This window comes from Mirounga leonina, unplaced genomic scaffold (genome assembly GCF_011800145.1).
Source record: "Mirounga leonina isolate KUSES-001 unplaced genomic scaffold, KU_Mleo_1.0 Mir_413, whole genome shotgun sequence".
Lineage (NCBI taxonomy): Eukaryota > Metazoa > Chordata > Mammalia > Carnivora > Phocidae > Mirounga > Mirounga leonina.
In genome coordinates, this window is record NW_023270734.1 from 1,934,681 (window position 1) to 1,961,658 (window position 26,978).

The following is a 26,978-nucleotide window of genomic DNA, read 5'->3' on the forward strand; positions in this document are numbered from 1 at the left end:
CTCTGGTGCCCATGGTTCTTGGTCACACTGCTTCAAAGAATGAAGAGGTAGACCAGACAAAGAGTAGTGGGCAGCAAAGGAAAGTTGATTGAGCAATAGTACAAAGCTCCCGGAGAGGATTACCATGGAGTTTTTAAGTCTAGCGGTTTTGATGGGCTTGTTGGTGGGCTGTTTTAATCTGATTAACCCTCCATGAGCCTGTCACCCGATCAGGTTTTTGTCATCTACCTATCACGTGGGAAAGAAAAGGGGGGAGGGCTCCTTCCAGGGTGGTGTAAAATCCTTTCAAGGGTGGTTTCATTTTAGGGCATGAGACAGGGGTAGGGCCTGTTCCTGCCTGCCTTTCTTCCAACTATCCTTCATTACTGACCCGCTGGCCCTGGACTGCCTGCCTCTGGACTCCTTAGAAATGTGAGCGAAATCAGCTTCCATCTCATTTAGGCCACTGTTGTTTCTAATTTTCTGATGTAAGCTGCTGAATCTGATCTTAACAAATGCATTTGGGATTGTAAGGGTAATGTTACCTTTGGATTTCCTAGCTGGAGGCTCATTGTCTCATCCTCCTGGGAGGCAGCAAGCTAAGCTGAACAGCATGGATTTTAGGTTTGAATCCCTCTCTGCTGCTAGCCACGTGCTGCTTTTTATCTCCTCTTCTCTGTACCCGTTTGTCTTTCGAAAAGTGATATGCGTTAAATTAGTGCATACAACATACCTGTCACACCATAGAGACCCAACGATGTTAGTTTCCTTGTCTTCCCCTCATCCCCGTGTTGAGCATTTTATTTTAAATACTCAAAAGAAACAGGTAATGCATGTTTGAGTTTATTTCTCCACAGGCCGACCCTGCCATCGTAAGTGGAGAAACACCAGCAGGGTTAGGCTAGGTAAAAACCGCCACCGTGATGGCAGCGGGAGTGCAGGGCAGAGGGAACTTGCCAAGCCAATGGAGTCTCCATGTGATCTGGCACAAACCTCCTCTCACTCAAAGCGAAGCTAGACTCTCCGGCTGAAAACAAACCAGAGGCCCACTGGACCTGGGAGGGCTGATGCTCCAAGTTTTCCATGGTGCTGTTGTCCCCCGAAGGCTGAGCAGCAGGGTGACTGACAGCATTTCCAGCCTGTGGAACACAAGCTGACCACCCGGGGAAAGATTTGTGTGGGGTGTAGAAGCAGAAAGGCCGACTTAGCTGGCGAGGCACAAATGTCTCCAAACCTAAGTGCATTTAAAAGGACCCCGAGCAGGCAAGTTGTGAGAAAGACGCTCTCTATGGACACTGTGGATGAATGCTTTTGGGCTGCCAGCCAGGCTCATAAACACCCAGTGCCCTGCTCTAACATAAGAAAAATAGGCTTGGGAGAATTCAATATTGTCAGGCTCTTGGCTGGTTCTGAAGTATGGCAAGGAGGAGAGAAGTAAGAGAAGTTACTGGAATGGGGAAATGGACCACCCTGGTGAGAGAAATAATGGCAGGGCTCCCTACCCCCAATGATGACCCAGTCCTCAGGCCTGTACAGCTGTGGTTTTCACATCATTCTACTCTTGGACCCTTCTGGTGGGGCAAAGACCCCATCGACTTCCAATTTTGCCAAAAAAATAACTATATAATCTTAGAGTTGGAAGAGATAGGTTAATTTAGTTCAGTTCCACTTCTCCACTTGCAAAGTGTTCCAGAGAGAGCAGGGGAGGTGGCCAGAGTCACAGCTGGTTAATGCAGAGCCAGGACCGGGATGGATCCCCCAATCCCTAGGTTGTGTGTTTCATCTTATAGCATTAATTTGGTCAAGGGACTTCTTTTTCAGGTTTATTTTCTTATGCGGATTCAATTACCAACCAACTGGGAATAGCTCTTACTTTAAAAGCTGCATTTGAACATGATCTGAAATTTCAGACTACTGAGAGGGCCTTGGAACCCTCAAGTGTGGAGACCCACACACATGGGGCCAAGGAAGGAATGAGGACAAGTCTACAGAAGCAAGTGGGGAAGAGAACGAGCTTAAGCTGGAAAGAAGGACCAAATCATTTTTTAAAACTCAGCAACAACAGCTTCTAGGTTTCCTGGGCTACTAGAAACAAATCGAGAGCATGACGGGGTGCTAAATTTGCATCTGCTTCCAGAACTGGGATACTAGAAGCAAAGAGGTGAATCCCTGTAAGAGGACTAAGGCCTGGATTTGCAAACCTACAAGCTCGCCAACAAGCATTTTCCCTGTACCCCATAAGGTACAGGTCTACCTCCGTTTTCCATTCATTGAACACCCACAATGTGGGCTTTTCTAGATGTTTGGTTCTTATATTTGAGGAGTAGGAGAGGCGGATGGGGAAAACAGAAGCCAGGGAAGGGACATGGGCAAGGTCACTTGGCTAAGAAAGGAGCCCAAAGTCAAACCTAATCCCCAAATTGACCGTAGGCCTCTTTCCACCCTGTAGTGAGAATTTGCAGGAGATGTAAGGGGAGCTCGGTCACCCAGGAAATACTCAGTGGAGACCAAGAGGTGCTGGAAGTCCTTGGACCGCCCATCCCTGTGTTAGGACACCATCTGAGCTGCAGCCGGTGCAGGGACCAGCCCTGAAGGCCCATGGGGCAGCTCGTGCACCCACAGCCAAGGACAACGGACAGAGGTACTTTCATGCAAAATGTTTATTTGGAATACGTGTGCTACTGAGCAGGCCAACCATCCGGAACTAGCAAGTCTTTACATTGTGCGGAGATACAAGAGCTCCCTGAACACATTCATCTGGGCTTTACTCCTCTTCACCCACCTCCACCTCTCGTCACCGTAAGACCTCTGGTGCGGCCTGATCTGGGGCTGATGAGCCGCGGCTGGAGACTGCCCGCTACCCGTTGGGTCTTTTCCTGGGACCCTCTCTACCTGCCTCCTTCCATCTTCATGGTGCCCAAAGAAACGATAAGCAGATACAGAGTTTCTGTGGGGTTACGGGGCCTTGTATTCACATTTGGGAAGTTCTTTTTTTTTTTTTTTTGTTCTTCGAGATGCTTCTGCTTAGCTTTCCTGACAGGCCTGGGCGTGAGGGCTCACATTTCAGCTGACCCAAGTGGAGAGTAATTCATTGATTTTTATAATCTGTAGGTTACTGCTTTTCTCCCTGGCTGGGACATATGGTTTTCATTTCTAATTTCTGCCATATGCTCCTCAAATTGAACTTGCTTTTGTCTCGCTCTTGCTCCATGACGGTGAGTGTCACACACGTCAGCCCTGCCACGGGGTGGGGGAGGGGGGTGAAGGAGAGAAGTCTCGCTCCTCTGGCTTGGCTACAAGCCGCAGCAGACCCAGCTTCTGTACGGAGAAGGGGATGGATCACCTTATGGGAGGCGCTTCCTCCTCACCCCGCCGCCCCCCGATCAAGGCAATGGGACCAACGGCTGGATAGTCTGGACTTGCCTTTGGGTTCAAGTTTCAGTCACTGCACAGAGGCCACAGAACAAGGACCTCCCTGTCTTCTGTAATAAACACAACTGTGACAGGGGCTCTCAAAAGTCAAAGCCAGGAATCTGCAGGCACTCTGCCCGCCTCTCCACACTGCTGATGAACCCAAGGACTGTTTCGATGGGCAGCTGGCTAGACCATATTGACCTTTTGAAGAGGCCTCAATCTGGACTGTAGTCTTAACCACTTTTTTTTTTTTTTTTTTTAAGTAAAATGTGAAGGCTGGGGACCTATTCTCTCTTTAACCTTATTTTACCATCCCCCTCCTTCTTCGCTTGGTGGGTCCCAGGGTGGACCAACCCACTCTCCTGGAACAGGACCTCCCACCATGCAGACTCTTAAAGGTCACTTGGAATCTGTCTCTTAAATCCTGTCCTGAGTAGCAACTCTCCTCCCACAAACAGATGTACAGAATCTGCAGTTACAAACAAAAGAAAAAGCAAATGCGAAAATCCCCCAGGCCTGGGAGCGCTGCAGCCGGAGACTCATCCCACCCCGAGAGCACAGACAGATCTGGCTGAACAAGGCCCGGACATGCCAGTAACTGCTCACAAGAGCTCAGGAAACCGGGAGGGTTTCTCTGAGCCCGGCTCTTTAGGGAGTGGGAACCCGGCTGTACTGGTCACTTTCCAAGAGCTGCTAACCTGACACTTAATTGTGTCCTACTTCATCATTTTAAACAAAACAAAACAGAGCAAAACAGCCAAGACGCACAAACACAGTCTTTGGCGGGGGGGGAGGGGGGGGTCACAGATGAAATGGTGGCTTCATCATATTTTCCATCAGTCCTTTCTGCTCCGAGCTGGGAAGGAGTCAACAGTGGGGCGGCTGCGCCCTTCCTCCTCAGAAGCCCGAAGCCAAGCCACCACCAGAGTCGGTCATCCTGCTGCTGCAAAACGCGGTCAGGGGCTAGTTCCAGAGTCATCTGAGTTCACACATTTGAACTTGCATTAACCACAACACTTCAACCAACAGTCAAACAGAAGAGAAAAAGTTCAACTTAGAAATTGCACATGGATCGAAACCTTCACCTACGATTCTAGTAAGGAAACCAGCATCTCAGCAGATACGTTTTCAGGGACTTTTAAAGAAGAAAAGCATTCTGCAAACGCGCGCAGGAGCGGTGTGCCTTGGGCAGGCAGTTTTCTGCAGCCTGCAGAAACATAAGGTTGAAAACGATATAATGAAGGTACTTGGTTTTCGGTAATTTTGAAATTTTCTTCAAAGCAAGGCAATTACAGCTCTATTACCAACATGTTTTCCCTTCTTTTGTAAATCAAAAAGTACAAATACATTTCATGTGCAATTCCTCATGTGATGTTGAGTCCAAATGGCCAAAGGTAGAACTTTTAATTTTATAAGCCCCAAATTATGAAACACCAACAGTTAGCATACATACGAGAAAAACAATGACAAACACAAAATAGGAGAACTTTTTTTTTTCCGGCCACAAATAATAATGGATAGTTATATATGCATGAGAAGTGGTAATAGTAAAAGAATAATTAGCATTAAGTTCAAAACTTCTGGGAAGCTATTTTGGATTAGAGAATGTATTATTTACCTCAGAATGTGCAAGCTTAAAAGTCAAATTGTCAAAGTTATCCCCCCAACACACAACAAAAGATTTATATACAGGCTGGAATCCAGATACTAAGGTTCAAAGTATAAATATTGATAATTTCAACTAAATTCAGAATGGTTTCAGAAAGATGGTACAACTTAGAATAGAAACTGAAAGAGTATCCTATTTTGCTTTGTGATATACGTAGGTTACCCTATTTTTTTCTCTTCAGGATCCTTTTCTTTCTCTTGAGGAATAAGCTAAAATTTAGTTATTTTGATTAAAAGAAGTTTTTAGATGGGATCAACATATTGAAGAGGAAGTCAGAACAGAGATCATAGATATGTGTATATGTATGTGTCTATGTATGTACGTCTATATACGCACACCTTCTTCCTTTTGCAATTGAAGGAGAGAAGCAGACCCCACAAAGACCTCCAGGTAGCCACCCTCGTTTGGTTCTAGTAGACGACTTGAGTGATTCACCAACTATAACAGGCTAACTGACCTCTTCCCCATTAAATGTTTCCTGGGAAAAAGTTTCTAACCATTCCAAATGCTGAGACTTGGCCCATCTCATTTGCTGGGAAAGCAAGAGCCTACTACAGCCTTTCACAAGAGTCAAAATCTGGAAAGAAGTAAGAGTAAGAACCAAGAGTGCAGATAAGTGTATTTGAAACGATTGTTCAGAATTACTTAGATTCTGTGTTGTTTATTACAGTCCAAAGACATGAAGTTCTTAGGAAATAAAGTCATATGGTACAGATAAAAATGGGCCAGTCAGAGTTGTTTGCAGGCCAAATTGCAGACCACCCAACAGTTCATATTTTAGGAATTTGAAACGTCTAAAAATAGATAAGGTGGTTTCTCAAAGAAAAAGAGAGAGAGAAACAGAGAGGGAGAAACAGAGGGAAGGAAGGAAAGAAAAGGGAGGGAAAGAGGAAGGAAAGAGACAAGAAACCATTCAGGAAGTGTTAGCTAACAAGATACCTTACTTGGAAAGAAGGGGCAAACGCATAAAAATGCATAAAATTTGTGCAGGCTACTGCAATAGTAAACACAGTTGAATACATAGGCCTTGGAGTAGTTTTGTATTGGCATATATATAATGTCTCTGGCACTTTTAAAAAATATGCAGAGACTAATAATTAAGGATCATTCTAGATAAAAATACAGTATTTTGTAAAGGGGCAGGGGGAGGAAAGTCTGGTCTCAGGGGAGATCTCCACAGACAGATCGAGATGAAGCTATGTTTTTTGGTAATTCTAGTGGATATGGCAGCAAAAATAGTTGTAAGGATGTTGGCTGGTTTTGAGCAGGTTATTTTCAAATACCACCTTACAGCTACATTTGCAAAAGCATCTTTGTGAAAAGTTCATTTTATTAACCCTGTAAAATGTCTATAGGGACATTTCTTTCTAAGATAAAAGAAAAGGAGCTGAGTTGTGAAGGGGTAAGGGATGTGTGCTTTAAAACAAACATGAACCCTTTCTGGGTTCCTCTCACACAAAGGGATACAGACTCTTAAATAAAATAATACTTCCTTAAAAATCTGCCACCTCACAATTGTTTACATCATAGAAAAATAGCATTTTTTGTAAAAAGAAATATAGTTACTTTGTTAAAATGGTCTATTTTAAACCAGCAATTATTTTTCATATAAAGAATTTCTAAACAACCATACAGAACATAAAAATAGATAATACTGAGGGCAAAGCAGATGATGGCGTGTTTGCGAATGATCAAAAGTATTTCATCGCCAGATAAATAATACTCTGAGTACATTATGGTACAAGTTTTAATCTTTTAGGAACTTAAAAAGATATTGCTTTTATTCTCTGATGGCAAGTTACTTATAAATAGAGTTACTTGCAGCAGCAGAAGGCCAAATTGATTAGAAATGGGTCGTATATATTCATCCCATTTCCCCTAAACTCAAAGTGCTGGAACGCCGGGCAGTTGGCCCAAGTCCCAAACTCCTTATCGTGAGCATGGACCACAGGCCGTGGAGATGCACAGGGGAATTTATGACATTCACAGTCCTTTCAAAATCATTCACGTTCGAATTTTCACATAGAACCAGATTAACACCAAACTATTTACCAGCTTGGCTAAATCCATCATTACGGAAAGTTTATGTGACTCCTTTCTAAATAGAGGTATTAACTCTTCATATTATGAAAACAGATGGTTTCAATGGACTACTGCTTTATTTCCACAAAGTGATTCTGTAGGGACGAGGAGTTTCTTGGTGGCAGTTGGAGAGGCTGCGACGGGATCTACAAGCCAGCAGGTTCCAGCCTACACGCGGGCGAGCCGGGAGGGCAGGCCAGACAAGGCGACACCCGGTGAGTAAACTCTAGCGATCTCGGGCTTCACTGGCATCTCCTCACACCCTCTCCACTCTGCTAGGGTCATAGGAATCTGTGAAAAAGCAAAAAAAAAAAAAAAAAAAAAAAGGCAACACAAAAAAATTAGTGGTATATTCAATTTGTGTGTTTTCTGTTTAATCCTCGGACCATAAATAAGTATGTTAAGGGAACAAAAAATCCACAAGTGTAAAGTGAATGCTTAGACATTTAAACAATATTGATTTCACCGAGTAAGAAACTATCATCAAAAGAGTGTTTTAAAAGGACATGTATGATCATTACCTAATCACAGATGGAAACATGTGAGTTGCTTAATTTTTTTTAAAGATTTTATTTATTCATTTGAGACAGAGAGATACAGAGAGAGAAAGAGCATGAGCAGGGGGAGAGGCAGAGGGAGAGGGAGAAGCAGACTCCCCAATAAGCCGGGAGCCCGATGTTGGGCTCGACGTAAGGCTCGATCCCAGGACCTGGAGATCACAACCCAGGCTGAAGGCAGATGCTCAACCATCTGAGCCACCAGGCGCCCCGTGAGTTGCTTAATTTCTGATAGTTCTTTCCTGTGGTCCACAGTGGAAGAGGAGGGCATCGGTAACACTAAATGCAACACTGGTAAACCAGCAGTGCTATGTCTGGCTGATACTAAGGATCTTTTCTTTTCTTTTCTTTCTTTCTTTCCTTTCTTTCTTTCTTGTTTCTTTTCTTTCTTTCTTTCTTTCTTTCTTCCTTTCTTTCTCTTTCTCTTTTCTTTCTCTTTCTCTTTTCTTTCTTTTCTTTCTCTCTTTCTCTTTTCTTCCTCTCTCTTTTTTTGTAAATTACAACTCTAATGAAATCTTGCTTTAAAAAAAAATGCATCCTGGGGCACCTGGGTGGCTCAGTTGGTTAAGCAACTGCCTTCGGCTCAGGTCATGATCCCAGACTCCTGGGATCGAGTCCCGCATCAGGCTCCCTGCTCAGCAGGGGGTCTGCCTCTCCCTCTGACCCTCCTCCCTCTCATGCTCTTTCTCTATCATTCTCTCTCTCAATAAATAAAATAAAAATCTTTAAAAAAAATTTTCATATAAATGGAAAAAAAAATGCATCTTTGTGGGGCACCCGGGTGGCTCAGTTGGTTAAGCATCTGCCTTCGGCTCAGGTCATGATTCTGGAGTCCCAGGATCGAGCCCCACATTGGGCTCCCTGATCTCCTCTCCCCCCCTCCCCACTCATGTTCTTTCTCTCTCACTCTCTCTCTCAAATAAATAAGTAAAATCTTTAAAAAAAAAAAAAAAAAAAGCATCTCTGTGATCAAATGCTGTCCCTGAAAGGCCTGAGGACCCTGAAATCCTGACCACTTGGCTGGCAACGAGAGGCCTGCTGTCCCTGACTGCCACCAGCCAGCAGACAGGCCCCAGGATGGACACATGATTGGTAGCACCCTCTTCTAGGCCTTCCCACACACCCGGGTGTATGGGCCTGGGCCATCGCGCTGACCCATTCCACAGCCCACACTGGAAAATCCCAACCTGGGCCCAAGTGAGCGGTGGGGTTTCCAAATGGGACACCATACACAAGGACAATGGTCCGGGGCTGCCATGAGGGCTACAGCTGGGTGATGCTGAATCTGACCCCCTGGAGACTCAGATCTCTGGGACCCAGTCAACCTCGAGCTCACTTGTGTGCCTCCTCTAGTCAGAATTTCCTGCCACAGCAGCACAAAGGTGTCCTGTTTAAGAAAAAACACTTACGAAATTTGGAAGGATTGGCAGAATTTGACAGTTATAAACACTATTGCAAAACAATCTCTGCTCAAATCTGTCTGGACCACTGTACATGACGAAGACCGTATAGATCCCAATTTCTCTAGCAGCTGAATGTTCTCCCACGCCTCCCCCCACCGTCTCAACTCAGCCCCAGTCCGGTTACGATCCATACTACAACCGTGACGACGACGACCGTGCTTAGGGCGCAGAGTCAGACGTTAGAAACCAGATAGGACACAGTGCCTGCATGTAGGAAAAGCAGCCTGCTCCACCTCCAACATGATTTGCTGCACCAGTGCCCACGTGGCTAAAAGCAAGGGGGGCTCAGGCGGGTCTGCTGCCTTCTGATCTTTTACACTTGGCCACACCCAGTGTGATGACACAGGATACCGACCGCCGAGAGCAGCATTTCTGTGCTCAGTCAGCCTCCTGGGTGCGGAATCCGAGGGGGCCCTCCTCTGAGCAAAAACATCTTTTTCTCCACTGGAAATGGGGTGGGCGGTCACTAATGGATGACGCGGCAGGAGGGGCACATTTTCAGCTGCTGAGAGGCCAGGAAGAGCTTGAGCATCTATTGAGCCTCAAGGTACATACAGTGGGCACTGAGCAGCTCACCTTGGGCCGGGCAGAGGGAGACACCCCCACAGAACAGGCCTGCACCCCAGAGCCTCACTGCTGAAGCTAACGGCCCAGAGCCAGGGAGCCGGGGAAAGAACTCTGGAGGACAATAGGCTCCTTCTGTGGGTCGTGGACGGTGTAGGTCCAATAAAAATACAATGTGAGCCACATAACGTTATTTTAAATTTTTCTAGAAGCTGTGTTAAAAGCAAATAAAAGGGAACAGGTGAAGTTAATTTTAATAATATATCTTATTTCACCAAATATATCCAATTTCATTTCGAAAGGCAATCAATATAAAAATAGAGAAACTTAAAAAAAAAGTTAGACTAAGTCTTTGAACCCTGGTGTGTATTTTACACTTGCAGCACCTCTCAGTTTGGATGGGCCCCATTTCAGATGCTCAAGGAACCACATGAAACCAGGAGCTATCATCCCGGCTGATGCAGGTCTGGAGGACAGAGAGGTTACTCTGAGTCATGAGAATCCTGGCTCCGGTGGGCAGTATTTCAGCTGGAGACCACTCACTCAGGCCTACCCTTGTGGGTATTTTGTGCATTAACATGCTTGAGAGCTACTGACCTCGAAGCTGTGCTGATATCCAGCCTTCCCCCGAGTGCCATTGCTTGGCACCTCACACCCTCCCAGGATGCAGCCCCGGCCTGAAGCAGTCTCTCCGTGTTCTCTTCCTGCGCCCACATGGACAGAGTCTGCCATGGAAGCTACGGAACCAGCAGGCTCCGAACACTACCAGTGCCTGGATTATGCTTCCAAACTGGAACACGATCCATCCAGCACAGATGGGATTTTGTCACCTGAGTTAGTTTTGAGGTGCTGCCTTCTTAGCCGGCACCACTAAAAAGATGTCAGCTGAAAGGACCACCTTTAAGTTGCAATAAAGGTATTTATGATACAATGGGTACTACACCACCACACAGATCATTAAGTTCTAGAAGGGCGTGTGTGCGTGTGTATGCTGGGCAGGGGGACGTCACAGATATCCGTGATATAAACTTATTTTAAAATTCCAGAACAAAATCTGGATCTAAGTGGGCTGTGAATTTGGGAGCGGTGAAGTGGCTCCTGCCCACCGGGATGACGGGAACAGAGGTGGGGTGGGGATGGAGATGATGATTCGTGTGTGTAACATGATAAAATACATCAAGAGGAAAACAAAATCCAAGAGTTTATCAGCAAAAAAAGCAACAAGGCTTTATTCCAACTTGTGAAGCAACAACGAGGGGAAAAGCTAACATATCTCAAAGCCTGACCATCTCCATCCTATGATCTGCATTCCTCTCAGAATGATTTGGGACAGGCCTGGTGACTGTCACATGAGGGGCCGATGGAGGTTCACCTGAGCCCTGGCGCGTGTACGAAATCGTCCCTGATGGCGTCCTGCTATGCAATTATTTAAGAGTGTCAGAGGGAGCCGTGTGGCATCACGAGGAGCTCTCTGCCTTTAGATTTGGGGTCATTTTATTATTTTATTATGTACTAATAAATGCATCAGATGGAGAGGGAAAAAAAATTCTACTGATTGTCAGTAACTATAGTTTAAAAAAAAAAAAGGTTATGAAGAGCCATTTCTAATGGCTGGCTAACATTAAAATTGGCATTATCTACATGTTTTCAGATACCTGTCCAACCCCGTCCACATGCCAAATGATCAAGCTAAAAAGTGAGGGAGTGCTTTACTGAACTAGAAGTTTTGTGTTATAAAATCCTCCCAAAATATGTGGGCCGTGGACTGAGACACAGAAATCTTGACAAACTGGCGTTTAATATAACAGGATTTGTCTCATTTTAAAATCCTTACAGTTCTTGGGATGAGACAGGACAGAGGAAGAAACTCATTTTAGCTCACACTTAAAAGCAAGTGGGCATATTTTGGGTGGGGAGAGGGAGGGACCAGGAGAGGAATTAGGCTGAGGCCTAATAAGTCCCAATAGCTCAAAAAATGGGCCATGTAACACTTTTTTCCACCATTATGGCAAGAGTTGCACATCTTAGTGTTCTCTTTCTTGGCAAAGACCAAATTTGTCAAGTCAGATGATCCAAGAGGGCCCTGACCAATGGGTTATTTCAATCATGTATTTTGTATAAGCAACTGAGCAACACTTGGCTAACACTCCCAAGAATCATAGTGCATTTGTGGGAAAATGTAAAAACTGCCATGGGGATGTTTTGTGGAACAAGAATTCTGGACTTTTCTAGCTGAAATAAGGAATCTTGGCCATTGACTTTTAAATCCTTGGATTTCCAAGTAGGAAACAGAGAAGGTGGGGGTAAGGGCACCGCCCTACAGTAAGACCAGAGGGCGTGGCTCAGGAGGGGGGCCCGGGGCCCCTGGTCAGCGAGGTCACACACACGAGGGCGCAGTTTCCCCTTACTGTAAAAAGGTCCGAATGAACGATTCAAGGTCCCTGCCTGTCTGCGGTTTACGATCAGGCCTTTTGACATGTCCCTCCACTCTTCTTTCTCATTAGTTCTAGAATGTATCATTGCTAATTCCCCAGCCCCTGAAGAAAATGCTGGAAACAGAGTTGCCTGTTTGTGACAGAGCTGAGAGGTGAGAAATCCCTGTTGCTGCCACCAGGAACCCGCCTCGTGGTTTGACCTGGAGCAGCTCTGAAGGCGTTAGGGTGACCGAAGGGAGAGGCCCGCAGGCCTGCGCGGCCCTGCTGCCAAAACCCTCTGTCCTGGGCTTTAGCACTCAGGCCTCAGGGGGCCTTCTGGGACAGAGCTGATGGGTGAACCTTTTATAAAGGGGTAGGGTGTTGAGAAAGTACAAACTGTTCCTTTTATCTCCTAAACCTTTTTCAAGTTTCATAAAAGGTGTGGTAGCAAAAACAGATAAAATGGGGGACAAAGGATTTTGGAAGGTGCAGTGTGAGACACAACATCATGGGCTGGGCAGTTCATATCATTATCTGGGTACGTTTTTCTTATCAGAGTTAATAAAGAGCGTGCGGGTGGTCTGGATGAACGCTTGTTTTGGGAGAGAGAGCAGACTACCCACGTTATGGCCTCCCGCAAGGCTCATCGAGGTGTTGCGCCAAAGCTGGAATACTTTACTGATTTACCTCTTCACGGTAAGGGACCCAACACTTGTTTATATAGGTAACTGTATATAATTGTTTGCATAGGTAATTTCCATAAAGATATAATCCTTCACAATACACCACAGGATCTTGATTTTTAAGCAAAGCCTCTGGATAATTCTTTGTAAAAGGAAGAATCTTTTGGAACAATAATTCATAATCTCAACTTCACCAATGCAGGATTTTCATCATCCACCAACCTGGTGTTTTCTCTACTCTGAGAACGCCCGCCTGCTCGCCCGACTCCTCACCTGGGCACCAGAAATCCTGCTGGACGTTCTTCTTGTCCCTCTGTGCCGACGGATGCCCGTCTTCTTCCAGCGAGGGGGTACCCCTGGAGACAGAGGGGGGGTGCCCGGCCTTCTGCGACAGCTCCCCAGCATTCAGAGACACTGGGCCTCCAGGTGGCACCCCGGGGCCCCTCTCAGCCTTCAGTTCCTCAGCCTCCTCCATGGAGTCAGTGCTCCGGGAGCTCAGGAGCCTCATCCGAGACACAGAACTCACCTCTTTCATCCTCATCAAGCGGTCAGGGTCTGCTCTCCTCGGGGGGGAGGCCAGTTTCTCTTGTAAACTTTCGATCACTTTGGAAGTGCTTCTGAGCCTCTTTTCTGAGCCTGACACACTTGGGGTCCTCTCTATAAAATGGAACAGAGTGGACCTGAAGGGTGGTTTTGTCCCCAGGTCCTTGTGATTGAAGGCCTGGGACTCCTGGGGGCTGGGCTGAGGCTCGGGACTGGGCTGAGGCTCGGGGCTTGGGGCCTTGCTGGGGACAGTCCTGTCCACACTTGAGTGCTCAGCAGCCTGGGGAGCCCGACGGACACTCTCCCTCTCCCCGACAAAGAGAGGGCTTTCGGTCCAGCCGCACTTTCTCCTGCCATAAAAGGCATCCATGGACACCGGGGGGTCATCCGGCTGGGCTGAGCTGGACACAGACTCCTCCCTGGGGGCCTCCGGCCCGCGGGCACTTTCATCAGGCCCGGGATGCTGGTTCTGTCCCGTTCTCCTGGCGCCCGGCAGCAGGGACTCCACGGCCACCTCAATGCCCAGGATCCTCGCAGCCCTCGCTTGAAGGGACTCATTCGGGGGGATCTCTATTGCACTCGCTTTTCCTAAAGACCCATCTAACTTATCGGTACTCGGTTTCTGTGCGGGCAGGAGCCCCACAGACCTCAAGTCCGGTGCGGAGAGTCCTCGGGGTTTGCTGGCAAGAGAGAGTGGGAGCAGCGGGCTCCTCTCCCCTCCAGCCCCAGCCTGCCGAGGGGGTGCTGTGCTCAGCTCCCCAGAAATGGAAACACTGGGCAGCTCCTGACTTCCCTGGGGCTGCCTCGGTTCAGCTGGATTGGACGAGGGCGCTGGTTTTGTGTCACTTGACCTAGAAGACGTCACTCTGTGCAGCGGACCTGGGCTGACGGCTAGCTTGTTCATTCTGTGCTCCGCCTCCTGGTGCCCCTCCTCTGCGACCGGGCTTCCGTGTGCCCACAGCGAGGCTGCACCCCTGCCACCACCTGGCCCCACCGTCGTGGGGCCCGGGGACTGAGGCAGGACACGGGGCCCCCCGGGCTTCTGCTCCTCGCTCCAGCTCTCAGACTTGCTCTTCACTCTTCCCGGCCGGGCCCCGGGCTCCTCCAGCACCGGCCTCCTTCGGGGTTCCTCAGCTCTCCAGGCCCGGCTGGCTTCACCGAAGCCCCAGTTCTTGCCTTCGCATGGCCACTCTGTGTCACTGTCCTCACTGTGACTGTCGCTGCCACTCTGACCGCTTTCCTCCTCCTCCTGAAGCTCCTTGTTAAAACTTTCTAGCTGGCTGATCAAGTCCCAGGGGCGCCGGCTAACGGGCTTCAGGAGAAACTGCCCGAACAGCTGCTTACTGTTGCAGGGGCCGGTGGTCTCCCCCTTCACAACCTCACCCCGGGACACAGGGCTGGCCCCGCGGCCACGGCCATCCGCGCCGGCCCGACCGGGCCCTGCTTTCGGAGCGGGTGCCTGGTGTATGCAGGACGTAGTCCTTGAGAAAGCGCTGTTGCTGGAGGGGCTGAGGGACATTTGACCTTCGAGGGGAGGCGCCTTTGGCCTCTGGTTCTGGTCACTGGAAGCTAACGCCGTGGGCGTGTGAGCTTCAGAGGCCAGGGGGTCTGAAAGTCTGGGAGTCAGTACGGCTTTTGGGGACCCTCCCAGCTTCTCAGCAGCGAGGGGCCGTGGGCTTTTGGAGTCCTCGGTGAAAGTAGTTTGTGTTTGCTGATCTCTGTACTGGTGTCCTGGCCACGAGCCAGAATACTTGAGCTCTCTGTGTTTTGTAGGGTGAATGAATCTGAGGTCATTTGTTTGTTTGCCTTCTTCTGGTTCCCCCAGATCTTGTTTCTGGAATTCTGTTCTCCCAACCATGCTTCCTGTGAGAGCTTGCAGCTCCAGGTCGGTGGAAGACGTGCTCAGCAGACTTTGTTCTTGCAAAGCCGGGCTCTTATCAAGCCCATTCTTTTTACCAGTGCTCTGTTTTAAGTCATTGTTGTTCCTATCTATATCTGGCAGATGTGATTCGGATTTAACTGGGATGGAAACCAAACAAAATATCGTCTCGTTCATTTTTTTCTTTGAACTTTTCTTGGTCAGAATCCCAGTTTCAAATTTCTTGAGCTTGGTTCGAGTTTCCCAGGTACTCTCGCCCTGCGGGCTTGGGGAGGAGGCTGGGCCTTCTGTGTGTCCCTGCTGGCCGCCCCCCGTGGCAGGCCACTGTCCTCTCATGGCCCCATGGTCTCGTTGCTCAGGGAAGCCGCTGCTCTCTGCATCCCTGGGGCGCGGGCCCCACAGCCACCGGGGACTGGGATCAGCGGTGGAGGAGCCACTCACACTGCCTGGCGGGGTCACTGCACTCTGCGGGCTCGAGACGGTGCCATCGTGTTGACTGTGTCCATGCTCAGGTGCCGGGGTGGCGCGGGGGCTGGGGTTGTAGGGCTGCCCATCAGCCGCTGCTTCCTGACAGAAGCCCTGCAGGTGGGCCAGTTTAAAATGTCGGATGCGTGGGTCGTCAAAGGGAATATACAGAACAGAGCCGTCATAAGCGGTGGTAGGCCGGGGCTGCAGGGGGACCCCGCGAGGAGAGTATGGGCTCACACCATACTCATTCTCGGGTCCCGGGGGGCCGGGAGGAAGCGGACAACCCGGGCCCGGCAGCTCCACTGGATGCTGCTGCTGACGGGGACCGCCGCACTCGGGCCTGGGCGCTGCATCCTCCACGTAGGGGTTGGAGATGTGCTGGGGCGGTGACCGGTACGATGGCGGAGGCACGTACACCGGAGGCTCTAAACCGGAGTCAGATGCACACAGCTCCAGCCTGGGCTCGTGAGTTCTGCTCAAGTAGGAGACACACAGGTCTACCTGCTGGCTGACTGGAGAGTCGCTGTTCTCCACTCCCACCCTGGAGTGCTGGTGAGAGTCGTAGGACGGGGGCTTGAGGGGTCGCCCAAACTTGGGCCGGGGTAAAGGGACCGAGGAGCCGCTCTTCTCAGGGTTCCTTGTGGATTCCAAATTTGGTGCACAATTTGGGGGATAAAATGGGATTTTAGGAACACCTGGAAAATGTCCATCATTTAATGGAATGGGGATGTCCATGCAACTCAGGCTCTCGGAGGAAAGAACCCTGGGCAGGGACTGGGATTTCCCTTTGCTTTGGGAATTCAACGCCTGCTCTCCTTGCATGAATGGGTACAGATCTTGAAATAATTTCTCCCCATCACCATCGGACATCTGCCTCCCTAATTTCCTTGGCTGGTTCCAGCTCTCGAGGCTTATATTCTGCCACTTGGCAGGTCCCGCCATTCTCAGCTCTTCTTCCCAAACTGCCTTCTTCATCACATTCTCTGTCCTTCCTCCAACTTCCCATGGACCCTCCCTTGCGTGGATGGGCAGACCTTGTGCTTGGGCCATGCCTCTGACCTCCAGATCTTCTCGGTCCCTTGGCCCCAGCAGGCCACTGACCTCCTGCCGTCTTCTTCTCCAGTAGGCGTGGTCGTGAGCAGTCTGCGGTTGAGAGGACCACCTTAGCACAGGCTGATGATAAAATCTACAAAACAAAGAGGCACAGAGGTTATACCGGGGCAAGAACCACATAGAAGAAACACGTCCTTCTCTGCTTCTGTGACTGGCGTTCCGAGTCAAACTCGGGTCAGTACTTCTGCAAAGTATCTTCCTAACCAGAGTACTTACAGACTTTAAAGAGAACATGTCCCACTAATTATGGTTGGAAGGCAGCCACGAGTTTTGTCACCAAGGGCCTAGGGGTGGCAGCAAGAAGCTGCCCACAAGAACATGAGGATGTTGGTGGTACTTGACAGATGTCAAGGCTCTTAGAACTTCAAAGTGCCCGAGGGAACAAGGGTCAACTCGAGAGCAGCATTTCTCAAAGTGTGGTCATGGGCCACTAGGAGTCCACTCCCTGCTGAGTCCTGACAACTGAGCTCTCCCGGGAGTTCGTCTGGGAACCTGCTTCTCAGAACTCCACCCCAGGGCCATGGTTCTTAACTTCAGCGTGGGCAGGAAGCATGAGAAAGGGTTGCTCAAGCACAGACGGCCGGGTCCCATCCCCAGGTTCTGATTCAGCAGTTTCAGGTGGGACCCCACAAAAGTGTATTTCTAACATGTTGCCAAGCGATGGGGTCCCAGGCACCCCACTCTGAGAACCATCACGGCCAGTCACTGTGAACCAGGACTTCATGTTAGAATCCAGAGGGGCTTCCCAAGTCCCGAGGCCCAGACATATCCCTGCTCCGTCACGTCAGAGCCGGCAGTGGGGTTTCTCCAGGTACCCGGATATTCCCAGTGTGCGACTGAGACAGAACCAGGGCTTCAACAGAGTTCCCGCACTTCCCTGATGACAAGAAGCCCCCAGTGGGCTCGTTAAATACACACGTTACCAAGTCTCTCCGGTAAAAGTTCAGATTCGGGAGGTCTGGGTCAGGGTCCAGGTGCCCACAGTTGTAGCGAGCACTCCAGGGGAGTCTCATCTTAGGTGATGTAGGAAACACTGCTCGGGCTGACCTGGAAACTCACCAGGAGAAGAAGGGCTCTGTCGTGCGCCAGGACCCCCAGGGCAGGCAGGAAATGGAAGTACCAAGTGCCAGCCTGCTCCCAGCTTGCCGCCCGTCACCTGGCCACATGTCAGAATTTCCTTGAGAGCCCCCCAGTCTAGCCAGCAGCACGACACCGGTATATTTTGCCATCCCCTCAAATGATCCTAGCACGCACCCGGGGTGCAGAGTCACTGTTCTAACGCAGCTGAAGAAGAAATCCGCACAGCACTGTTGTCCTGCGCAGAAAGTCAGGGGCTGCTACAAGCGACTGGAGGCTAGGCGGCTAGTTTCTCCATAGCGCGGAGAAGCCATCAACCCAAAGACATCATGGCACGCTCAACTGCTCTCATTAACAGACAGTGTTCCAACTCCAAAACCGCTACTGGGTTTTGAAATCATAAAAGCAATATGCAGTTGTTGTCCAAAATCTGGAAAAACAGAGGAAAGTACAAAAGACAAAACCTGCTTGTCATCTTTCTCACCCAGTGACAGTTATTTTGATACATATGCTCTAGGCCTGGTGTAGGTGAGGATGCGGACTTTCGAAGAGCTGTGGTCTCCGCCAGGGATCTGGTTTATGTGGACATTCTCCTGCATGCGTAGTGCGGCCAGCAGCTGCTACGTACGTGGCCGTTACTACGTGCTCGGCCCACGCCACGGGCCTTCTGTCCGTTAACGCACCTGCGCTCCCGAGACAGGAACTGCTGTCATTCCCATTGGACCGAGGGGGAAATGGGAGGCACAGAAGATAAGGAACTTAACACTAACATGCACTTGGGCACGTATGCTGTCTCAGGCACTGTGGGAAGGATGCCCAATATCCACTGCTCTCTCTCCCTTTTGCAGATAAGGAAACTGAGGCACAGAGAGGTTCGACATCTCTCCCAAGTTACACAGCTTGCAAGGAGTAGGGACCGCTTCAAACACAGTGTGACCCTAAATAAAGCCCATTCGGGTAGCCACTCCGTGTCATGTCTTCCGATGGAATGCAAAATTCCTCAAGTGCATAATTTTAAAGGATGGTTGTTAGTATTGTATCATAGGGACAGGATTCCTTTAATCACCGTTAGGCCTCTGTAGAGGACATTCCAACACTCTCTGAGAAACACTATTGTTCGCAAACACTAAGCAGGTCGCAGATTATACAGAATAAATCCTTAGAAAAGGAATTAGTAGATCGGGGGCGTTATGTTGTGTCTATTGTCAAATCTGCCCTTAGGCCCACAGTTGCAATTTACTCTCCCCCCACCCAGATGCAGAGGAGAGCCAATCTTGCTGATCCTTTCCCATCTCTGGTTGTTACAATTAAATTGTTTCCTTATTAGATAAGTGGAAATAACTCCTGATTGGTTTCAGTTTGCATTTCAATGATTACTAGTGAGGGTAGCTTTTTTTTTTCCATATGCTCAGGTGTCCTTTGTGGTTTTCAAAGGATTTCTACAGCACAGCCCACTTTTCAGCTGACAGTGGAGTGAGGATGGTGGGAACAGGCCCGTGGGGCCGCTGGTTCTGGGCAACAGCAGGTGAAGGCCTGGGGTGGGGCGAGAGGGTGAAGAGCTGCCAGGAACTGGCTGAAAGGGGACCATTCCCAACACCCGGACGGAGGCTGCTATTCTGCGAGCCTGGATGGTCAGTAAATAGTAAACATCCATGATCACCATCATCATCATCATCACTACAGGCATACCTCACTTTACTGCGCTTCTCAGATCCGACCGTTTTTACAAACGGAACGTTCAGGACTTCCGTGGAAGAAGTCCCTGCAGATGGGGTGGAAACAGCAAGAGGACCAGAATTAGAAGTGGAGCCTGAAGATGGGACTGAACTGCTGCCGTCCCGTGAGAACACCTGAACAGATGAGGAGTTGCTTTTTACGGATGAGCAAAGAAAGTGGTTTCTTGAGATGGAAACTACTCCTGGCGAAGAAGCCGTGAAGATTGTTGAAAGGACAACAAAGGATTTAGAATATTCCACATACTGAACTGATAAAGCAGCACCAGGGTTTGAGAGGATTCAGTCCAACAGTGAAAGAAGTTCTACTGTGGGTCACACGCTATCAAAGAGCATCGCATCTCACAGAGAAATTGTTCATGGGAGGGAGAGTCGACCAGTGTGGCAAACTTCACTGTTGTCTTATTTTAAGAAATTGCCACAGCCACCCCCACCTTCAGCAGCCACCAACCTCGAGGCAAGATCCTCCTCCAGCAAAAGGATGATTTGCTGAAAGCTCAGATGGTGGTTAGCATTTTTAGCAATATTTTAATTTTTTAATTTTCTATTTTTTTAATCTCTGTGCCCCACGTGGGGCTCAAACTCATGACCCTGAGATCAAAAGCCCCATACTCTACCAACGGAGCCAGCCAGGTGCCCCCATTTAGCAATATTTTTTTTTATTAAGATTCTATTTATTTATTTGACAGAGAGAGAGAGAGCGAGAGAGGGAACACAAGCAGGGGGAGTGGGAGAGGGAGAAGCAGGCTTCACGCCTAGCAGGGAGCCCGATGCGGGGCTCGATCCCAGGACCCAGGGATCATGACCTGAGCTGAAGGTAGATGCTCAACGACTAAGCCACCCAGGCGCCCCTAGCAATATTTTAAATTAAGGTACGTACTCTGCTTATTTAGACATAACACTATCGCGCACTTCAAAGACTATGGTGTGGTGTACACAAAAGTTTAGTATGTATTGGGACACCACAAAATTCATAACCGGACCTGCACTCTCTCTGAGGCATGCCATCATCAGTACCACCATAGTCGTGGTATTTTGGAATTCCTTCTTTGCCTCAAGTCCTGCTCCCACCCCCGCTCCAGATAACTTTTTAAGCAGCCACTTAAAGCAAAACTGAGTTATCGGTTGACAAAGCAGAAAATACTTAAAATCAGTTTGAGGTAAAGCGTTTGCCACTGAGCAGTCTAAATGCTACTGCATTTACCACTTACACAGAGTGGCGGTAGTCTTAACACGGGGCATGGCTGAAGGTCAGCTTCTTCATTTGCTCTTGCTATTGCTGAAACTTTGTTCTGAGCACTTAGGATTTGAAAGCTTAGCAGAACTCTTCTTGGGGCAGGTTCCATAGGGACCGGGCAGGGTGGAAGCCCTCACCTGCACCCTCCTTGCACAGCCCCGCCCCCACCTGAGTGGACCAGCAAGTCACCACCGTGCGCTCCGGAGGCCACAGGCCCTTCCCTGAGGAAGTCCTCTCTGACCGCCTGTCCATCACAGATGCCCCGAGAAACAGCAGAAGATGCATGGACTGCAGGGTCTTAGACTCTACACACAGTCCAAGGGCAAGACTGAACCACTGCAACTTAGTAAGAAGTGACAGTTGTCATGGACCCAATTGAGAGAGAGTCAAGAATCTCCTTTCTTGCCTCTGTTCTTCAGCAGATAGTGAGTGGGCTTTATATACCACACAGCTTTAATAAGCACCGTTCTTACTCCTTACAGTCCTATAAACATTCTCCTGGGGCACCTGACTTTATGAGAAAAACCACATTGTGTGGCTTTTGCTCATTTTCTCAATGGATATTCTGGTTTCTCAGTAAATGTGTGGTGTGCTTAAGTGCCAAGAGGTGGCCGGGATCCCAAGGTGCTATTTGTCTATGGACGTTCCATGAACATGATCAGAAGACAAATAAAGGATGACATAAATAGGGCAAGAACAGTCAGGCTGTAACTACCTACACTAGTAATGTAGTCAGTTTATTTAGGTTTAGGTACCCCACCTAAAAAGGTTACACTGTATCACTTTAACTTTGTCAAAACTGCCCTATCTAACTAACCAAAATGGCTAAGCATTCTGGATTCAGCTTTCTTCTATTTGTACAAGACAACGTCATCTGGGAAATAATAAATAATCTATATAATAGAACATGCTAAAGAACCTACTTAACAAACATCTGTCCTGTACCCAAGATGCCTGACTCAGACAGGTTCAAGTGGACCCCACCTGGTGACAGTGCTGGTCGGTTTCTCCCTCAGACAAGCTATCAAGCATGGATATCTACTGGCTTCAACATGTGATGTCCATTCTCCGCTAAACTGTGTGTTCCCTCACATGGCTTCAAGGCCAAGAGCATTTTCTCGCACCTTTGAGGAAATGAGAGGAGATCAAATTTTTCTTTTGAAAACAATGAGAGCTAATAATTTACATCTTAAACAAGTTAACAATGGGACGTTTTACAAAAACAAGCTGAACACATTAATACAGGGTGGGAAAAAGATAAGAAAAACAAAGTGGAATGTGAGAACTCAAATAAATTGTGTGGACAAGTTCAAAGAGACAGCAGGGTCTTTCTACGGAGCGCCTGGGAAAGCAGGACAGAGGTGAGGCAGACGTTACGCTTGCTGACAGCCCACGCCTTATCACAGAGAAGAAACAACTGATAAAAACTGTTTGGAAAGTATCTGAAAGGGGAACACGTGAAAAACAACATGTCCAAAGGAAAAGAGGCAAGCCCATTCGCGGAATATATAAAAGCTAATGGTGAAAAAAAAAAAAAGAGAGACATTTCTATGAGTACACTCATGACTCATTTTCAACCACAACAAAAAATACTGTTCTTCTTTTTTTTAAAAAAAGTAAAAGCCTACTTAGAATGGCAACATTTGACGTGACTTGTAAACATGGTTTCACACGCTCCGGGATCACCTTCTCAGTAGACTCCAGGTCCTCAGGAGCTGTACTAACTTCTCATCCAGGCACACAACAGCCTAGCTCTGCGTCGATACTGGTGGGCATGGGAGAGATGCCCTCCCTCCTCCATGAACAAAATCCTGAACCTGGTTTCCCGGGGACAGCCCCCAAAGTCTAGCCAGCAGTGCTTCCCAGTGGAGGTCCGGGTGGAGGGTGGGAGGTTCCACTAAAGTGGACTCCAGGTCCCGTGATTTCTTCCAGTTGGCAAGCCTGCCAGCCTAGCAGATGCTGGTGTTGCCGATTGCCTCCCCACCCTACTGGTCACATCCTACAGGATGTGGGGGATAGTTGTGGCACTCTGCCAACGCTATTCCTTCAGAAGCCACTCCCTACTCCAGATGGGCCCATCTTACCCAGATGCACAGTCACTTAAAGAGCCTCCCACTCCTCGAAGGAGAAGCTCTCTTCTTCTAGATTGGCAGAGGCGTTGGGCCATCTCTTTAGAGTGACTCATATTCACCAGTCCCCGTGTGAGATGTCTGACATGTTTCTGTGATGGGGTCAGCCATCTACTGCTACAGAATTTGCTCTTAATGCTCCCCGGGCCTGCAAGCCTGCAATTCTATTTTTCAGTGTGCCCTGGTATATTCAATACGCTATACTGTGTAAATAACCCACTGACCCAGGGTAATAAAAAGGTAATTTTGGAAAGGAAAATATGAGGTCAAGAGAAGAGTAAGACTCACATATGGAGGGTAGCATAAAGATCAGTCAGAGAAGATAAGGCTCCTTTGGAAACATTATGGATCAATATCACTGTTGAGCAACAATTCAATCTGAACGAGAATTGTTAGTTGTATTTACTACCGGTTACTAGTCACCATCTGATAAATTTCTTAGCAGCAAGAAGACGACAGAGCAGAGGGGAAAGAGATACTGGTGCTTGCAGTCAGGCCAGAAGGAGCCCAATGAACCTATGTCCACCCCCAGGGAGGGTTGCTTCCGGTCCACAGGAGGGTCAGGGCTGTGGTCCTGCCCCGGGCTACAGGGAGCATCGGTGGCTTTGGGCTTCTCGGTGCACCAACAGGGAGGGTATGGCAATGCCCTGAGGGGAGCCTGAGCACCCAGCCCACACGCTGGCTTTCCAGACTGTGCCTTCTGCAACATCGCTTCCCTTCGCTTTGTCTCTGATTCTTCAGCGATGGGAATAGTTCCTTCCTTTCTGAGTTCGTTGGGAGGGCTTAATGAGAAGATACATTCAAACTGTTTTGCGAAGTGTCTAACATACAATAAGCCCTTGGTTTTTTTTTTTTTTTTTTAAAAAAAAAAAAACAAGTATTACTATTATTAACCCAATTAAATTCTCAGCAGCATCGATCATTTTGAAATTCTTTTCCTCGTGACATCCGAGGAAGGAGGTGAGGGGCACAAAGGAAAGAGAGAAGAACTGAGTGTTTGTCTTTTGTGATGATTATTTTAGATCCGTATTGTCTTTTCGAAGTCGTAATCAATGGGCCTTCACAATAACAGGAAATAATGATATAGCTGACTGTCATAACAAGACTCTGCCCCTCCGGTGATGGCTGGTCTCTAAGGAAGAAGCTACACCCGCTTCCATAGTGATGATGGAGAACAGACCAATATTTAGTTTATTAAAACAAAGCAGGAAGAGCAAGCTCTGACCCATTTTTTTGCCCATAACTCCAATAGGTGAGGCAAATACTGAATTTCCCCTTTTCTCTTTAATAAGGACATAGTTCTACCGTGAAAATGTCTTCGCCGGCGCAGTCTATATGGTGTCGCCATCAACAATGAAGAAAAGCCACCCCTAATTTCTCGCTTCTCTTTCACGATCCTATGGCCACCAACCCCGTGCTCACGTGGACATGCAGCGAGCCCTCTCTGTGCCTCACAGGTTAAGCTCCGAGCAGTGAAGAGTGGGGGAGGCAGCCGCCAAGGAAGGTCAACCAGACCCAGAAGGGGCTAGAAGGGACGAGCCCGCTCTCTGTGTAGACAGACGAGGACACTGTGCCCATCATCAGGTACAGCAAGTACACTTTAGTGCATCAGCTCGATTCTGGTCTCAGGTTCTTTGAACCTCATCAAGAACTCAGAGGTATCATCATCTCTGAAACAAAGTAAACTGGAACTAAAGACGCACTCAGGGCTCTTTTTGGACCTGTGTTTCGTCTTCTTATCACCCAGTGCGCCTCTCGCTTGGGTATCTCCTGGCTTCCTTAATGGACCCAGTTCTCTGACCAAAGAAGGCACTCAACTCACAATTCTCCTCTTGACCAGGGCCCAGCTACCCAGACCAATGAAGCTCTAGGCTGTGCTGCTGGAGTCTCCCCATTAATTCTAGAGGCACCTCCTCATCATCATCGCTGTTCTTCCTGAAGTCTCATGTTCAGAGGGTCTAACCTGCTTCTTGTCGGGAAGCACTGGCAACAGGAAAGCTACATTGAGAGTGTGTGCCGGAGGGGGGACCAGCTCCAGGCATGTCTGGATGGTGGCAGCGCTTACAACCAGAACAAGGCACCTCGCAAGAAGGGTTTACCAAAAAGACAGTGGGAAGCATAGGGGGTCGGAATCTGCCATGTGTGTTCACGAACTCACCAGCTCAAACAATTCGGACCTTCCTCTGTGAAGAGGTCAGAATAATACCACCTAATAATTAGGATATGAAGCAAGCAGCTAAAAGACAAATAATGTTTGTGGAAATATAATTTTGTAAAGAAAAACAGATACACAGAAACAGATGTTAAACTTGAAGGCTTCCTTTTTGGAAAACCATTATAAGCAGGCTATGACTTGAGAGAAGCTTAAAAAGCCTCTGAGAAGTGACTGTTTCCCATATCCAGTAGCACCATCGAGAGCAGACGTCTGCTGATCAAATAGAAACCTCCCAAGATGAGGCCCCTACCACATCAGAGACTCGTCTAGGTTGCTACGTCTCTCCTCAGTGACGCCTGCCACTGATGACAAGATGTAATTGCAAGTTATTCTCATGGTTAACTAACAAACAGCTTTACCAGAATTCCTGGGGCCAAGCAGAGAAGAACCTATTATGGTATGACTTTCAGATCCAAACTCCTGCTATGTTAAGTTATTTTACAGCTTCCTCTGATTATAGTCTTTCAGCGGAAACACAGTAAGGAAACCGTGAATGCCTGATAACAGCCTTCTACATATTTTAAAAGTAGCGAAGTATTATGCAGTAATGGCTACTTACATCTTAAGCATGCCGTTTCCTCCATGTATAGATAACAGCTCGCTTTTCCCCTATGCCCATTTCCTCTGTTCTCTCCTTAATCTTGGTGCGTGCACGCGCACGCGCACGTGTGGACAACCCAGCCTTGGAACAACACAGTATGTGCATTGATGGCTCAACTTCATGCAAACTGATGAACCTCTCGTTATAATCTTTGAACACAGATGTAAATGTAAGCTTTCAGAAACATCCTTTCCATATTGCCAGAGGGAGGACACAGACGTTACATATGATGCACTCCAGAAGTATCTGTTGTTGGTTATACAGCAAGAAGGAGGACACACTAAAAATCTAGCACCAAATCATGTGATATATAGAATGCTGTCTGCAGTTTTAAGACACCCGTGGTTTCCCAGCTATGAACCTGTCGATCCTGTAGTGACATCTGATGTGGCCCGTGAGGTTTTTCCTGTACCATGTGAGTGACTTTCGTGCAAAGCCTGCAGCCAGCTCCAGCAGCACAATCTGCTAACCGAGACCATTTAGGAGTGGTTTAGCCTCGAGATAAGCTCTCCGGAGTAACTGACTTAAGGGGGAAATGCCAAGTCTCTGGAGTTACTAAATGAATGACCTGTGAAAAGAGCACATGTTTGGGGGTGCATGGTCAGCACTCGCCTCCCTCACCCGCAGCCCCTTTACCAAGCGCAGGTGAAGATCAGACATCCACATCTGGTCATCCCCTCCTCCCCGTCCACCCTCTCTTCCCCTATCCAGCCCCTGCTCCCTGTCCCCGCTGATGGGACAGGGCTGAGAGGTGCTAACCAAGGCCCAAGCCCAACTACTGAGTCCTTCTCTCAAAAATTTAAGAGGCATGGGTGGTGGTCACCAGGGGCTTCCTGAGCTAAACCATCACGTAGAAGCAAGAGCAGAACAAAAGTCACTCTGAGCCAAAGTTACTAGCCAGTAGGGGCTGTCAGTGAAGGGAAGAGGCTGGTCTGCAAAGGAGGGAGCAGAAGCACCGGGAGATGCAGAGCCAGGTGACAATGGGGGACAGAGAGCGGAGAGGCCCCCAGGGGAACCACTCACGACCCCGAGAGAGGGCGACTGACTACCGATCTTGGGTCCCAGCTTTCTCATCCCCACATCAATGAGGCCCCGCTCGTCTTCATTTCCTACCTGTGGGCTCCGCAAGACTCCCCATTACAGCCTCAGGACAACTTG

The 26,978-nt window shown here is 48.4% G+C and overlaps 1 protein-coding gene across 1 annotated transcript in view; it reads right to left on the bottom strand.

Moving 5' to 3' along the window:
- Positions 1-2,624: 2,624 nt before the first annotated feature.
- The window catches only part of JCAD (junctional cadherin 5 associated), a 40,677-nt gene continuing 16,323 nt past the window's right edge, over positions 2,625-26,978 (bottom strand). The window contains exons 3-4 of the mRNA XM_034987203.1: positions 13,099-16,901; positions 2,625-7,435 (exon numbers count right to left, since the gene is read on the bottom strand). Of these exons, the coding sequence (XP_034843094.1) occupies positions 7,401-7,435; positions 13,099-16,901 (3,838 nt within the window). The 3' untranslated portion in view covers positions 2,625-7,400. The remainder of the gene's footprint in view (positions 7,436-13,098; positions 16,902-26,978) is intronic.